This window comes from Mesocricetus auratus, unplaced genomic scaffold (genome assembly GCF_017639785.1).
Source record: "Mesocricetus auratus isolate SY011 unplaced genomic scaffold, BCM_Maur_2.0 Super-Scaffold_100013, whole genome shotgun sequence".
Taxonomy (NCBI): domain Eukaryota; kingdom Metazoa; phylum Chordata; class Mammalia; order Rodentia; family Cricetidae; genus Mesocricetus; species Mesocricetus auratus.
In genome coordinates, this window is record NW_024429196.1 from 6,499,078 (window position 1) to 6,513,385 (window position 14,308).

Below are 14,308 nucleotides of genomic sequence, written 5' to 3' on the forward strand. Positions count from 1 at the left end.
GCTCTGGTGGAAGCTGCTTCCTCCAGCTGGGCTCTGCATTCTTGCTACCATGTAGATCTGAAGCATGGCTCTCAGGCCCTTACTAAAAGTCGGGCACCTGATCCAGGGCAGCTGTCTCCTTCCTACAGGAGGAAGGAGAAACTTGAGGCTCTCCTTGTTTCTATAGGAAGCAGTGTTGGGTCAACAGCCCACCTTAATTTGAATGTGACAGCAGAAGCTTGTCTCACTAGTCCTTCTGGTTCTTTATGTGGTCACCAAGGCTTGAGAGAAAAGATACGAATTGACCTCTTGGAAAGGGTTCTGGTGAGGTCTGTCTTGGTATTTCCCTCCCTTAGCCATGGGCTTGGCAGCACTGGAAGTCATGCAGGCTGTGCATCGTACCTGGACCAATTCAAAGGTTCGCATGAATGGAAAGACAAGACTGATGCAGTGGAGGGACATGTTCGACATTGCCGTGAAGTGGAGAAGGTAACCGGCGGGCGAGTGAAAAGTAGTCAGGAGTGCTCCATGCACCTTCTCACTAAGAGGTTTGAATCCACACTTTGCTTACACAATTGGGCCCTGTAAGGTAAGGTACTGAGTTCTTTTCTCCTAAAGTTTTCCAGAACTCTGTTACCTTTATTCTCTAGAACACACTCAACTTATGTTCATGAAATAGGAGTGAGGCTTGCCAAGTTTCCAAGCCCCTGTGTGAGCAGTGTTTCAGATGAGGTCTTTGGAGTAGCTTTCCTTCCCTAAGGTGCAGGCCACCTCTGGACTTCTAGTAACTCATGTACCTGCCCAATATATCAATGAGTTCCTTTTCTCATTGTTGTGACAAGAAAGCAATATAAGAGAGAAAGGTTTCTTTAGGCTCAGGGCGTCCATCATGAAGAAAGGTGTGGCAGCAAGAGTATGAGGCAGGTGCTCACCTTGCATCCGGTCAGGAAGCAGAGATGACTGCTAATGCTTAGCTCACTTCCTCCTTACTGAGTGTGGGCCCCTAGTCCACGGAATTGTACCAATTACACCTAGGGCGGGTCTCCCCCCCATCAGTTAACCCTCTCTGGAATCACCATTGTGGGTGTGTTTCCTAGGATGATTCTAACGCCCATCAAGTTGACAGTTTAGACCAACCATTACAGCTCATCAGCCTTTGCTGGCTTCTCACCTGGCGTGGCCAGACTGTGTTCGGAATGTGCTGGTCTGTGTGCTCTTTTCAGAAGTTGGAGCCAGCAAGGGTTTCTTCCTCACTTTTGCCCAGACCCATCCTTGGTTTATCCTGGAAGCAGTGGGTAAGGTCTCAGCCCTCATGAGCTCTGTTTCACAGGATCGCTGATCCAGACCAGCCTGTACTGTGGCTGGATCAGATGCCAGCACGAAGTCTCAGCAGAGGTTTCAACAACCATATCAACTTAATCAGGTGGGAACCTTTTGTGTCTTGTTCCTGTTGGCATAGGGGTGCAGCAGTATAAGATGTACCATGGTGGCCTCGATAGGGGACACACCCATGGTAGCTCTGCATCCACAAGTTCCATGAGTCCCTTTCTGTTGTTCCAGCTGCATACAGGCAATGCATGCCATGTACCTCCACATGTAGAACACTGCTGAAAGGTGGATTCAAGAATTATGAACTAGCATGTCAGTGTTCAGAAGTCATGAAACAGCATAGGAAGTGATTAGATGGAGAATCAGTGTTTGCCACAGTATCCTCATGGGTCTACTGTGGCTGGGGACCCCAGGTCCACCCTGAGCATTAAAGGCCAGTCACTGAGGTTGCTCCCTGGTGAGAGTTGTGCAGACTTGAGAGCCTCTGTATTGTATTGAGCCCTGCAGAAAGGTACCTGGGTGAATGTTCACCTTTCCTTCCTCTATGGGCTTGGCTACCCTGAAAACAGGCATGAGCACATACTCAAGAACCCCACTTCAGGGATGGATGACCATGGTGTTTGCCTGCCATTTAGTAACCCTGACTTTAGATAAAATGGACGATGTGGTACGGTGTCATATCAATACTTCCAGCTCCAGAAACCTGAACCAAGAAAACATTACTCTACCTAACATTTGACATTTAAACTTAGGTTTTAGTGTAAATGTCTTTTTATACTTATCTTTTTAATTTCTAGAAGTCATTTTCTTTTCCCTTTGCAATTGGCTTCTTTTTATTTCTTGTGAAATGATTTGTGGTGCTTTTAGCTTGATTTAGTTGTGAGTGGTAACTGAGGCCACCGTGTGTCACCTTGTGTTCTTGCTGAGTGGTGTTTGAGTCACAGGGACCCTTGTCAGGATTTGATGGAATGCAGAAAAGGGCCACGTGGTGTAACCAGTAGCCATGCCTGAACTATCCCAAGAGAGAGAATGGGGTTGTGCACCAACCCACTGTTGAACTCAGCCCTGCTGGGAAGCTGTGATCCATCTATTGTAGCTGCCAACCACTGCACATTCCAGGTAGTGTCAGGGATTGAGGTGGAAAGATAGAAGCCAAAACGGAGAGCCATTTGTGGGTGGCGAGCCCTTTGGGGATGGTCAGCAGAGACTCAGCAAGGGCAGGTGTACATGTGAAGGGTCATGGTGGCAACAGATGAATAAACAGATTTGTGAGGGGGCAGCAGGGCTCAGGCCTAACTGTTGTTAGAAATGAACACCTTCCAGAGAGTTTAAAGGAAGATAAACAGGGAGTGAGCATTTGAGGAATATAATGTTTACAGTGGGTAGAGGGAAGAAAGACTGTTAAGCAGCAAGAAGAGGCAGCATCAGAAATGCAGACATGCCACACAGAGCCAGAGAGTGGCATGTCCACCTAAGGTAATTGCCGTCAGGTGTGAATTCCATTTAAGGGTTCCTTCCCCTGTGGAGGAGCGAAGTCCTGGACCCTCTCCTCCAGTACAGACTTCAAGAGCCAGGCTTCCTGCTGAGACGGGATGTGCTTCTCCCATGGCAACAGAGCAAGCAGCTTTCTCACACTCTGTCACACTAGTCTCAGCTCCTTGTTTTCAGGGTTTGCTGATACTCACATTCCTTTATAAAATGACGGTTAACTTTATCATTTTCTACCTTACAGGGGTCAGGTGATTAATATGAGATATCTGGAATATTTTGAGAAAATTCTTCATTTTATTAAAGATAGAATTCTTGTTTATCATGGGTAAGCCTTCGATCTTCCCCTTAAATGCAAAAGATTGATTCCATACATTTCATGTGTAATATATTTGTGAAATTTGAAAACTGAGCCACGGCAGACAAAACAATCTAGATCAGAAGTTTACAGCCTTTTAGTCACTTGCCTGCTTCTGTGTAATGACTTCACAGTGTTTCAGGCCTTGGCAATACTTTTAGTCTGACACTCAGCACTGTGATATTCCCAATTGCCTACCACGCTTTCATCCATTGTGGAGTTCAGTTTTAAGTGGTGGAATCACCAGCTGAGTATGAGAACAATGTGGAACCCCAACAGTGTACTTTGATATGAGCCACACATACTTCCCACTGCAGACTTGGAAGAACAGGGCAATCAAGGTTTTGCTAAGAAATTTGCACCTGTCCATGGGGTGATGTGAAGGCTGCCGGCCACGCTGCCGGCCACACTGCTTTCCTCTGATCACCTCCATTCTCATCTGCAGCCGCACCTGTTAGCTAGGATTGACTTACCTTGTTGTTGCCCAGTTTGGATACTGTTTATCCTCAGTGTCTGGCACTGGATTTCAAGATCTCTGGGTGCTCAGGTCCCTTCCATTAAATGGTATGACATTACACAAAATCCACACACATGCTCTCACATGCTTTATTTAGATCGTCTAGACTCCTTATAACACCAACACTCGGCCAATGCTATGTTGCTTAGGGGGATACCGAGCAGGAGGAAGGTCTGGACAGTTACCCCGGACACAATTTTCTCATATATATTGTTGATCTGGGTGGATGAACCTGTCAGTGAGGCGCCCCAGGCTGTACAGGCCTACAGCATTGAGCTGTTTGCCATTTGGAACAGTTGTTTAAAATTTAAATGAGATCCACTTGCCATATTTTAGCATTAATCTCCAGTGCCTTCTCCCTTCTACTTCCCCCTCTCTCTTCAAGAGCAAATAATCCAAAGGGCTTGTTGGAAGTCAGAGAAGCTCTGGAAAAAGTACATAAAGTGGAAGACCTTCTTCCAATTATGAAGGTAAGTTTATCAGCAGATCACAGATGGGGCTGGAGCAATGGCTCAGTGGTTAAGAGCACTGGCTTTTTTCCTGAGAACCTGGGTTCAATTCCCAACACCCATATGGCAACTCAGAACCATCTCTAAGTCCAGTTCCAGGGGATCTGACTCCCTCTTCTAACCTCTGCCGGCACCAGGTGTTCAGAGTGCACAGACGTTCTTACAGACAAAACACACTTACACATAGAATGAACAAACCAAAAGAAAATGTCTCGGGGAAAATTGTATGAGAGGAAACCAGCAACTTAGGAAAAAAACCTATGTTTTAATGTTGTGCTGTTTTAAAATTTATAAAGGATGCCATCTGAAATCCTTATATAAACGCATTGTAAGAAGTAACCAAAGTCAATTGCAATGCTGAACCAGACTCAACCAGAACTGATTTTTGAGGATGCAGGTGACTCAGGAAACAGAACGGACTTGAAAATAGTTGCATTCAAACTGGACTTGTGGCCACAGTTTAGTGTTTCTTGGTTGCCCTTCCACATGTGAGAACCCAAGACAGCGGTAGTTACACTGATTCCTGAAAGAGAGAAGTTGAGGAGTCCTTCCTCACAGCTTCCCTGGAGACTGTTCATTGTACCATAGGACAGGTGACCACAGCTATAGAGGAGGAGGAGGTGCTAAGGCAGGGGTGGAGGGATCCCTGTTGCAGGACCACGTGTCTGCAGTGAGAGCCTGCAGCACAGCACAGCAGGGGCTGCTCAGAGAGCCCTGAGCAGACTTGTCAGGATTGCAGGGCTGAGACTGAGCTGTGTCCTTGAAGGTGGGCAAGTTCTGCTTGCACACCTCTAGCTTCATTTGGTCCCAAAGGTGACTCACTGTGAATTATGGTAGAGCACACCAGGCCCATCCTTGATCTCTGACACTGTACAAACAGCAACAACATGACTTCTGATGTCTGTTTTGATTTGAAATGCACTGTGAAAGAATGGACATGACAGTCAGAACCAACGAAAGATGTCAGTCCAACTGAATGAGAGAGAGAGAGAGAGAGAGAGAGAGAGAGAGAGAGAGAGAGAATGAATAAGAAAATAGGAAATCTTTAGCTGTGACAAGTCTCAGTTTGACATGGGTAATGACAGATTGGTTGAAAGAAGGGTCTCAGGTGACTTTAGAGGTCCATCTGTGTTGTACTAACCTTCAATATCATGGCAGTTACTCCCATGACTGAGGGTAGCAGGACATACCATAGAGAAGAGCCTGGAACTGCAATGGGTCAGCTTCTCAGTTATTTAACTGTGGAGATTAGGCAATAAAATTTAGTAAGATATCAGGTGGAAGACAAAATCTGCTTATACAAATAAGTGGAAAGGAAAGCAAAGTGTATTGAGACAAGTCCCATAACACCTAGCCAGAGGGTGGCAGCATTGCCCATGCTGTGTTGTCTGGAGGAGCCTGTCCTTTTGATGGGAGCATTTTCAGCTTCAGACGGGCTTCAGCCAGATTATGGATGTGTTGATCTGTGTGTGTTTAAAATATATAGGAAATATGTAGCTGCCGCTTCCTCTGAAAAGCATGGTGTGCCGCTGGAAGACTTAGAGAAAAGAACTCATGCCCCAGAGCTCCTTAACCAGGGTCTGGCCTCATTTCTCCCCCCTGCCACTTCCTGGGCCAGTGGCTTGACCAGGCTTGTTTCCCTTCTTGCAAGTATACATTCTTACCTGGTCTTGTTTGTGGCAAGCTCCAGCTGGTATATAGTAAGTAACTGCATTTGTCTTCTGAGAGCCATTCCCTGAAAGAAAGGTGCCTCCTGCTTCAGCTCTGTCTGTCCAGCTGCACTACTCTGGGCCTCCAGCCAGCACTCCTGTGGCCTGCTGTTGGAGAAGTCCTCCTTCCAGAGCTCAGAGAAGGCCTTTGTCATTGCCCTCCTCCAGGTCCATCCACCCTAGAAAAACATGGACAGCATCAAGTACCCAAAATAAGAAGGCTTTTTTCTAAAGTAAAGGTAGAACCTGTTTCCTGCCATTTTGGAATGTTAAAGTTCTAACTCAGGGCTGGCATCTGAAGCTGCGTTCCTAGGAGACACCCTAGCCAGCTCTAAGAAACTCCTAATAACCTGTGGTCTGCAAGGTTGGAGTCTATGCAGATAAAACTCCTGAGCTAGAGGAGGAATGCTGAGCACCTCTTGGCCTGCAGCTCTGGAGGAGCACTTGCAAGAACTCAAAGTACTTTTTCAGGATACAGGATGCTGGCATTGCTGCTCTGTTGGCAGGCAGGATTGCTGCCTGCTGAGTTGGGAAGAAAAACAACCCCAAAGCAGCTGCCACAATGAGCCAGACCTTGGCTGGTAGGGGTACCCTGCAGCTCCCTGCTGGGGTTTCTGCTACTCTGTAGGCTTGAGGGAAGTGAGACTGAGGCTCCTGGGGTTTGCACTGCACCTAAAGAGAGAAGCGGCATACTTAGTCACTGCCTGCCAAGAGAGAGCACCTGGTCTCTCAGTTTGAATGCATTAGAAAAACCCAGGGCTGAGTCAAAGTTCATTCTTGATCAGAACTAGATAACATCTAAATTGCAGCCTGTGGACCACATACAGTCCTGGTTGCTGTGAATGCAACCCAACTTATTTGCAGATGACAGTATCATGCTACATTGTTAGAACTGCAACTAATATAGATTTTTGTCTTCCCTTGAAAGCAGTTTAATACCAAAACAAAGGACGGGTTCACTGTGAACACCAAAGTTCCCAGCCTCAAAGATCAAGGGAAGGAATATGACGGCTTCACCATCACTATCACAGGAGACAAGTATGTGTGCTCAAGTGTGATATGGGGCTGGTGGTGACTAATGGCATGTTCTGAAATGAACTGTGTCAGGGCCCTGTGTGTATTCACAGTATATGTCTGGGGCTGCATCTTTCCTGGCTAAGTGCACAGCCCATTGTGTTCCAGCAGCAGCTCTGCCTGGGTGCTCAAAGGCTGTGGAGAGCTTGTCTAGCTGCAGGAAGACAAGGATCTGTGCAGGTCCAGGGCTGCCATGCAAGGATTGCAGATGTTTTGTGTATTGCAAGGGTGATGCCATCTTAGTGAAAATTTTGGAGTAACAGATAACCAAAATGAAGAAAATAGAAATGGAGCTTTGAAAACTGAGGTTGTAATTGTCATTTGTGACCCCCTCCTCTGCCCTTATTCTCACATCCTCATGGCTTTTTTTCGCAGCTGCTGATTTAGAAGCATTTTAAAAAGTTTTTTTTCTTTGACAGTTTCATGCATTTATATAATGACTTTTAGTCCTTCTCAGTTCATACTACCTGTCTCATCCCACAACCATTCTACTGAAGCCCTTTTGCCTAATAAGGCCCCTTCCTGCTTCAAGTTGTGTGTGTATATGCATGCGTCCCACTGAATTTAAATAGGATAGGCAGACATTTAGACCACTTCTCCCATGAAACTTTCAGCTTTCCCCAAGTCTTCCAAACTGAAAATCCTCTTTCCTTTTCAACTGTTACCAATTGTGATATGTCTCCAAGCCAGGTCTTGTCTTCCCCTCCCTCTGGCTAAAGGATCAAAGAAGAACTAGAAGGTTTTACTAATAATCTCATGATAAATACATGCTACATGAATTTACCCTCACAGAGCTGCATTGGTGCTACATGCAAAAGCTTAAACATGATACATGATACTACCTATGTGCATGAGCCTCCCACAACTCCTGGTCCTGATTATTGACAGGGTGGCTAGGAAAGTGATGGCAAAGCTTGGAGATACCTATTTCAGTTGCTCAGCACTCTGGGCAGACACTATGAGCATACACACACCTCTAATTTTCTGCTTTGATTATTTAATCCATACTTTTGACAGTGCTGCTTATGTTTTTAGGGTTGGCAATATCCTGTTTTCTGTGGAAACTCAAACCACAGAAGAGAGGACACAGCTGTATCATGCTGAAATAGATGCCCTTTATAAAGACCTGACAGCAAAAGGAAAAGTACTGATCCTCTCCTCAGAATTCGGGGTAGGTTTTGTTTTGTCTCATTTTCTATTCCGGGAGGGGAAGGGGGGGAGAGAGAGAGAGAGAGAGGGAGAGAGAGAGAGTTTGTATGTGTGTGTCTGAGGAGAAACCCAGAGCTCCATACATGCTAGGCAAGTGCTCCACTGATAAGCCACACCCCAGACCTCCAATTTCTTGGTAAATGTTCCACATACACCCCGCCCCTGTTTTACTGAAGCCGTATATCTTATGCTTAAAATTAAATGCAATTATCTTGATCTCTTTTTCTATATTATTATGGGGCAAAAAATGTCTAGGGTTTAAGAAGTGCAGTAATGGGGAATGACACACTTACAATTCATATTGTTAGCTCTGTGCTGCATTAGTGCAAGCTTAGGGTCAGGAGAGATTTACCTAGCCGGCCACAGTGAAAGTCTGCATGTTACTCTTCTTCCACACTCTTCCTTCATTGTGGTTGCTGCTTATTGTGAGACTGTGGTCTTGACTGCCGAATTGAAGGGATTTAGGATGGCCTACAAGGCACCTCTGGCTGTATCTGCAGAGTGTTTCTAGAGAGGGTAACTGAGGAAGGAAAACTCACCATCCCGTGGACTGGGGTTCTGGACTGAATAGGAGGTGGTGAGAAAGAAAGTGACCTTAGTGCCATCATGTGCTTTGTGTGCTGCCTGACTGCAGCTGTGATGTGACCAGTCACATAGTGCACATTTCCAGCAAGTTCTCATGTGAACTAGCTGGCTCTTAGCAGTGGAAGAACTCGGAAACTGGGCATTCTTTAGTTTGTGACTTCTCTCCCTGTACCCACTGAGTCAAGAAGCGGTTCCTTGCAGCGGAGGTTGTTAGCTCCCAGAAGCCACTGTGCTTCCTTTACATTGAGTCAGTAATTCCATGTGTAGGGCACCTTGGCCTGTGTAGGACTAAGTGCTTCAGCCTGTAAGTGTCAGCAGCTTGTGAGAGATGCACATTCCAGAAACATGCAAAGTATTGCCTCATCCTTTGTAAGATTTTAACTTCAACGTTCATTTTGAAATTGCAAGTCACTGTAAAGGAGGCTGACCCTTGAAAGGTGGTAGCCTAAGGGGGAGTGCTGCTGTAGTGACCAGTGTAGACTCGAGAACAGAGCACATGAGCGAGTGGGCCTTCAGGAGAGGAGGGAGCCTCTCTTCCCCAGATAGTGTGAATGTCCCTTACTGGGACAGTAGTCGTTTGTGGTATGGGGTTTAAGTTCATGAGCCTCTTTCCTTTTTCGTAGGAGGCCGATGCTGTCTGCAACTTAATCCTATCCTTAGTTTATTACTTTTATAATTTAATGCCATTGTCTCGAGGATCTAGGTAAGTAATATACCCTATACTACGATGGTTTCAAGTTGAAAACTGTTGCTATGGCTTTTGCTTCCTGTTACAGAGACAGACTCTAAAGCATACCACAAATCACAGGAAGCTTCTATTGTTTCCTCTAAAACCTGGCCTCCCCCCCCATCAAAATCAACCTTGTTGATTATAATGGTATATGCCTTTAATGTTAGTCCTGGAGAGAGGCAGGTGGATTTCTGTGAGTTTGAGGCCACCTTGGTCTATATAATGAGGCCCTGTCTTAAGGAGGAAAAAAGGAAAAAAGAAACACACAAAAGTCACATCCTTGACCAACCATCAAGAGAATTTAATGTAAGTTCAAGAGGGAGAGGCTTATGTGTGATTGTCTCACAAAAGTAGCGAAAGAAGCAGGAGGCAAACTAATGAAAATACGCTTTTTTCTCAGATAATAGATGCTCCTGTTGACAATGACCCTTAAGGGCCATATGCTTTTTAAGCAGAAGAGTAGAAAATAAACACAACAGAGTTCTTCTGTTAACTAAACCTTTAAGGTTTTAGTCCAAAGAATTTTTACGTAAGGTTTTGTTTCATGATTGAAGCCCACAGGGAGGTTAGTGTGGTAACCGTAGACCAGGGCTGACTGAATTTGTCCTGTCTTAACAGTGTCATTGCCTACTCAGTCATTGTGGGAGCACTGATGGCCAGTGGTAAAGAAGTGGCTGGGAAGATCCCCAAAGGGAAGGTATGTCGGGCTGGCAGGAGGCACATGCTTGGCTCCACCACATCCTGGGCTTCTGGTTATGAAACACGTGAGTTTGGCCTCACATGGTGTCTTCCTTCATTCCATCCCATCCTGATTCTCTTCTTTTCCAGTTAGTTGACTTTGAAGCCATGACAGCCCCTGGCTCAGAGGCCTTCAGCAAAATAGCAAAAAGCTGGATGAACTTGAAAAGGTAACTGTGGTTGTGGTTTGTGCAGGTCTTGCTGGGAAAGGGAGGGCACCTTACTCCACACTGGGCAGAAGCCCTGTCAGTGTGCTCGTTTTCATAGGTCAGTGCTTCTTGTCCTTCAGTATACCACTTTAAAGTGCACTGCAGGTGAAAATGAGTGATGATGGGGCTGGAAAGACAGCTCAGTGGATAAAGCATGTCTTGAAGATCCAAGTTCAGATCCCCAGCACCCAAATAAAATGCTGTGTACTTGTGGTAGCTCACTCGTAAATTCAGAGTTCAGAATGCAGGAATGGGATCCCAAGAACAAGGTGGGTAGCTAGGCTAACCTGTATCTGTGAGCTCTGGGTTCAACGAGAAACTCGTAAATTCAGAGTTCAGAATGCAGGAATGGGATTCCAAGAACAAGGTGGGTAGCTAGGCTAACCTGTATCTGTGAGCTCTGGGTTCAACGAGAAACTCGTAAATTCAGAGTTCAGAATGCAGGAATGGGAACCCAAGAACAAGGTGGGTAGCTAGGCTAACCTGTATCTGTGAGCTCTGGGTTCAACAAGAAACCCTAGCTCAATAAATACAGTGGAGAGTGATTAAGGGAGAGTCTCACACACACGAGTACACACACACACACACACACACACACACACACACACATCTAAAATGAGTGATGATTAAAAAAATAAGAAAAAATAAGGAAAATGGTATGTGAATCCAATGGTATGTTGCTGATATCTATCTTTTTTGTAGTCAGGTTCTCCTTTCTCTCCCTCTATTATCCCAAACTCAGAACCAGGGTCTGGCGTGGGTTGAAACCAGTCATTTCCCGCAATCCATATGTAGCATAGGTCCGGTGGCTTATACTTTTATGGCATTCCAGTTCCTAGAAGGTGGTACTTTGTTGCAGCCTAGGCAGGGGCTGTGTGTGACCAGCTTCAACAGGGATCTCCCCTCCCCTCTTGTCAACGTGTGCCAGAGTCCAGCAAGTTGCCTTACAGCTCCGATCTCCAGAAACTTTGGGGAATGTGTACAAACTTGAGTTCACATTGCTTTAATAATGAGTGAGACACTGTCTGACATATTTCATGTCTTTTCATGCCTACATGCCAGCAGCCATTTTGTCACCTACTGGGCCATTTGAGCTGTTTAACACTGAGAAGTAGGTGTCTGTCATCCACAGTGCTTGGCTTGCCCCTTTAGTCTTGTGTTGAGCTTGTGTTTCCACATAGTTTGGTGATGTGAGCACAGGTGGGAGGTCCTGCTTCCTTTTCTTAGGTAATGTTAGCAAATCTTTCACAAACCACACAGTCGCATGTTGTACAGTCATGGTTCATGACAAACCTGGTGTGTAATGTTTCTCAAGGCTCATGGTAATTCTGAGCTAAGGATTTTATCTGCTGCTGCAGATGAAGGAGGCGGGGCTTGGAGAAGTGACAGTCAGGAAGGGGCAAGACCAGGTTTGAGGCTAGCATCCTCAAAGTCCAGCTCCAGCATGCATGGCAGCCACAGCAGATGTGTGATGCATGGTCCTCTACACATTTAAGGGGCATTTCTCTCCCATAAGTCCTCACTGAGCTTCCAAGCTGCTCAGGATATGAGGTCACTACTAAAGAAGTGTCTGCCATGCCTTCTACCTTTCTGGTATTGTCCCTCGGGAGAGACTCAGGGGTCTAGTAAGTTCCTTGTATGAATGCATATACCCAGGCTCTGGCCCTTCCTATAAGGTAGTGGTAATAGTCACAGTTTCCCTGTGTTTCTCTTCCAGTATCTCCCCTTCCTACAAGACCCTGCCATCAGTGTCAGAGACATTCCCGACTCTGAGATCCATGATGGAGGTGCTCAACACGGACTCCACCCCACGGTGTCTAAAGAAACTCTAGCTACACGAGAGGATTTACACATGAAGGGCCAGGCCTCTTGCTTCTTAAGTTATTTTTTAAAATGTGGAGTTATTATGAAATTAGGTCCTTTATTACTTTTGATACCAACTTTTGATAGGAATTGAATACTTGAAATCATTTTCTTTACTTTCTGAACCATAACAGAAATCATGAAAACGGGTTTTGGGGGAAAGTTACTAGACCAGGAAGGGAAGTGTGTGTATTAATGGCACCTGATGGTTCCGATGTGTTAAAACATACTGTTCCTTCCTTACAGCAAAAGAAAATGTTTACTTCAAAAACCAAAAATTAATAATTATTAAGATGAACAAAGCCAGCAACAAGCAGGCCTTGTCTTTACTCGTCAGAGGTATAGATGTTCCTCAGACTTCCTTCCCATGCACCTTTGTGGGGTGGGTGCTTCGCGACTGCCATGTCCCTGCTGTGGGCCCTCCATCCTCCCAGAGCCATGGAAGGGCCCTGGCACCTATGGTTCCATGGCTTGTGCAAACGACACAGACAGTATTTGCCAATGTCCTGACACTGAACCACTGAACCATGTTCCTCTTTCTTTCATTGGAAGAATAAGCCGAGGTGATTTCTGTAAGTCGCCGAGTTTGGGCACTGGATTATGTTGTTTTTAATGTGTGACCTAGTTTTGCTTTTAGATATAAGAACATTTAGAAAGTCTCTTGTTTTTTCAGACAAGGTGAATGATGCAGTAAGATGGTCCATTAAACTGTTGCAGTTTCAAATCATGGTCAGTTTTTATAGTTTTGCTGCCGCCATTGTGGCTTTTTTGCCTTTTTATTTTATTTATGTATCTGTTTAGGTGCTTTGCACATTCTAGGGGAATACTCAGCTACTCAGCCCCAACTCTAGTTTCTGCCTTGAACTTCTGGTAAGAGCAGGGTAGTATCAATATCTATAGTCTGTACTGTGGTCACTCGCTGTTCCTTGAGTGAGTGGATCATTGTGGGCCTCTGGAGGAGGCAGCATGTGTGTCCACCCTCACCATCGATAAAACCAGTTCAGGGAGTGAATGGTGCTTCAAAGCAGTCCCAGAGATGTGGCTTTCCCAAGGTGATCTAAGGGGGTGACAGGGATAAGTCACCAGAACCCATGATCTGTCTTCTTCCAAGACGGGCTGCACCAAGACAGGACATGTGGTGCACAGTTGTTTCCCTGGTGGAAGCCCACACGCTAAGAGGTCTCTGCCTCTCCACAGCCGGATGACAGGCTGGAGGATGGTGCTGGGGAATTCCTACCAGAGACTCCCTGGGACCCCAGCATTCAAAGTTCCTACTGCCTCAACTCTCAGTGCTTGCCCCAGCCTTGAGCCATGTCTCTGTGTGCTCCTTTGGTTACTTTGCACTCTTAGCTCCACCCCTCTCTGACAAATGGTCCAAAACCAGAAGTGCGGCCTAGAGAAGCCCTGAGCTCAGTGGGAAGAAGCTGAGCCTGAAATCAGGGTCCTTGTGTGGTGATGCTGGGATAGGATCCTGGACAACGGGTGCCACAGAGCCACATGCTGGTCCAAACCTGTGTCCCCTGATGGGCCTGGTATACTCTGAGGAATGTGTGGTACCTCATGCTGTCTGAGTTAACTCATCCTTCCCCAGATGAACAAGCAAGGGGGGGGGCTGCCTGGAGATGAATTCTGACAATGGTGGGGAGGGTAGAGTGGGAATCACAGATGGAAACAGAAAACCCTGGGGCTTTTAAACTTCCCTTTTGCTCAAAGTCAAAATCCTTCCGTTTCATTAGAGACTTTTCCTACCACTATCACCATTATGGCTGGAAATTGAGATGTGTGGTGAGGGCTGCTCCTCAGACTTCCCAGTCCAGCTTGTGTCCGCATGGTAGGAAGGCTGTCATGCTACTTGCTATGGAACTCTAGCCCTGTCTCTAAGGTCCACACATGTTGCTTCACTCTTCATGCCCCTACCAACCCCACTGACTGAAGTTAGAATCACCATGGAAACATGCCTCTGAGTATGTCTGTGAGGATGTTGCAAGAAAGGTTTATCCAGTGTAGGATG

General features: G+C 46.0%; 1 protein-coding gene and 1 long non-coding RNA gene across 17 annotated transcripts in view; one reads left to right on the plus strand and one right to left on the minus strand.

Moving 5' to 3' along the window:
• The window catches only part of Ttc13 (tetratricopeptide repeat domain 13), a 55,409-nt gene extending 42,388 nt beyond the window's left edge, over positions 1-13,021 (plus strand). For 10 of the 14 annotated variants that reach the window (XM_013121980.3, XM_021230529.2, XM_013122001.3 and 7 more), the window contains 10 exons: positions 336-468; positions 1,310-1,402; positions 3,041-3,124; positions 4,057-4,141; positions 6,818-6,927; positions 7,999-8,134; positions 9,381-9,460; positions 10,106-10,184; positions 10,316-10,395; positions 12,152-13,021. In XM_013121980.3, the coding sequence (XP_012977434.1) occupies positions 336-468; positions 1,310-1,402; positions 3,041-3,124; positions 4,057-4,141; positions 6,818-6,927; positions 7,999-8,134; positions 9,381-9,460; positions 10,106-10,184; positions 10,316-10,395; positions 12,152-12,266 (995 nt within the window). In that variant the 3' untranslated portion in view covers positions 12,267-13,021. The remainder of the gene's footprint in view (positions 1-335; positions 469-1,309; positions 1,403-3,040; positions 3,125-4,056; positions 4,142-6,817; positions 6,928-7,998; positions 8,135-9,380; positions 9,461-10,105; positions 10,185-10,315; positions 10,396-12,151) is intronic. The other 4 variants (XM_013121984.3, XM_040755311.1, XM_013121996.3 and 1 more) reach the window with 1 other exon arrangement.
• LOC121143472 lies at positions 4,426-6,327 on the minus strand. Of its 3 annotated transcripts, none has more exons than XR_005880661.1 (4): positions 6,240-6,327; positions 5,845-6,068; positions 5,322-5,419; positions 4,426-5,101 (listed from the first exon to the last, which is right to left on the minus strand). It is a non-coding gene; the product is annotated as an uncharacterized LOC121143472 (long non-coding RNA). The 3 variants fall into 3 exon arrangements; XR_005880660.1 differs by having other exon boundaries at positions 4,426-4,703; positions 5,003-5,101; positions 5,845-6,274; XR_005880659.1 differs by having other exon boundaries at positions 5,845-6,274.
• Positions 13,022-14,308: the final 1,287 nt, after the last annotated feature.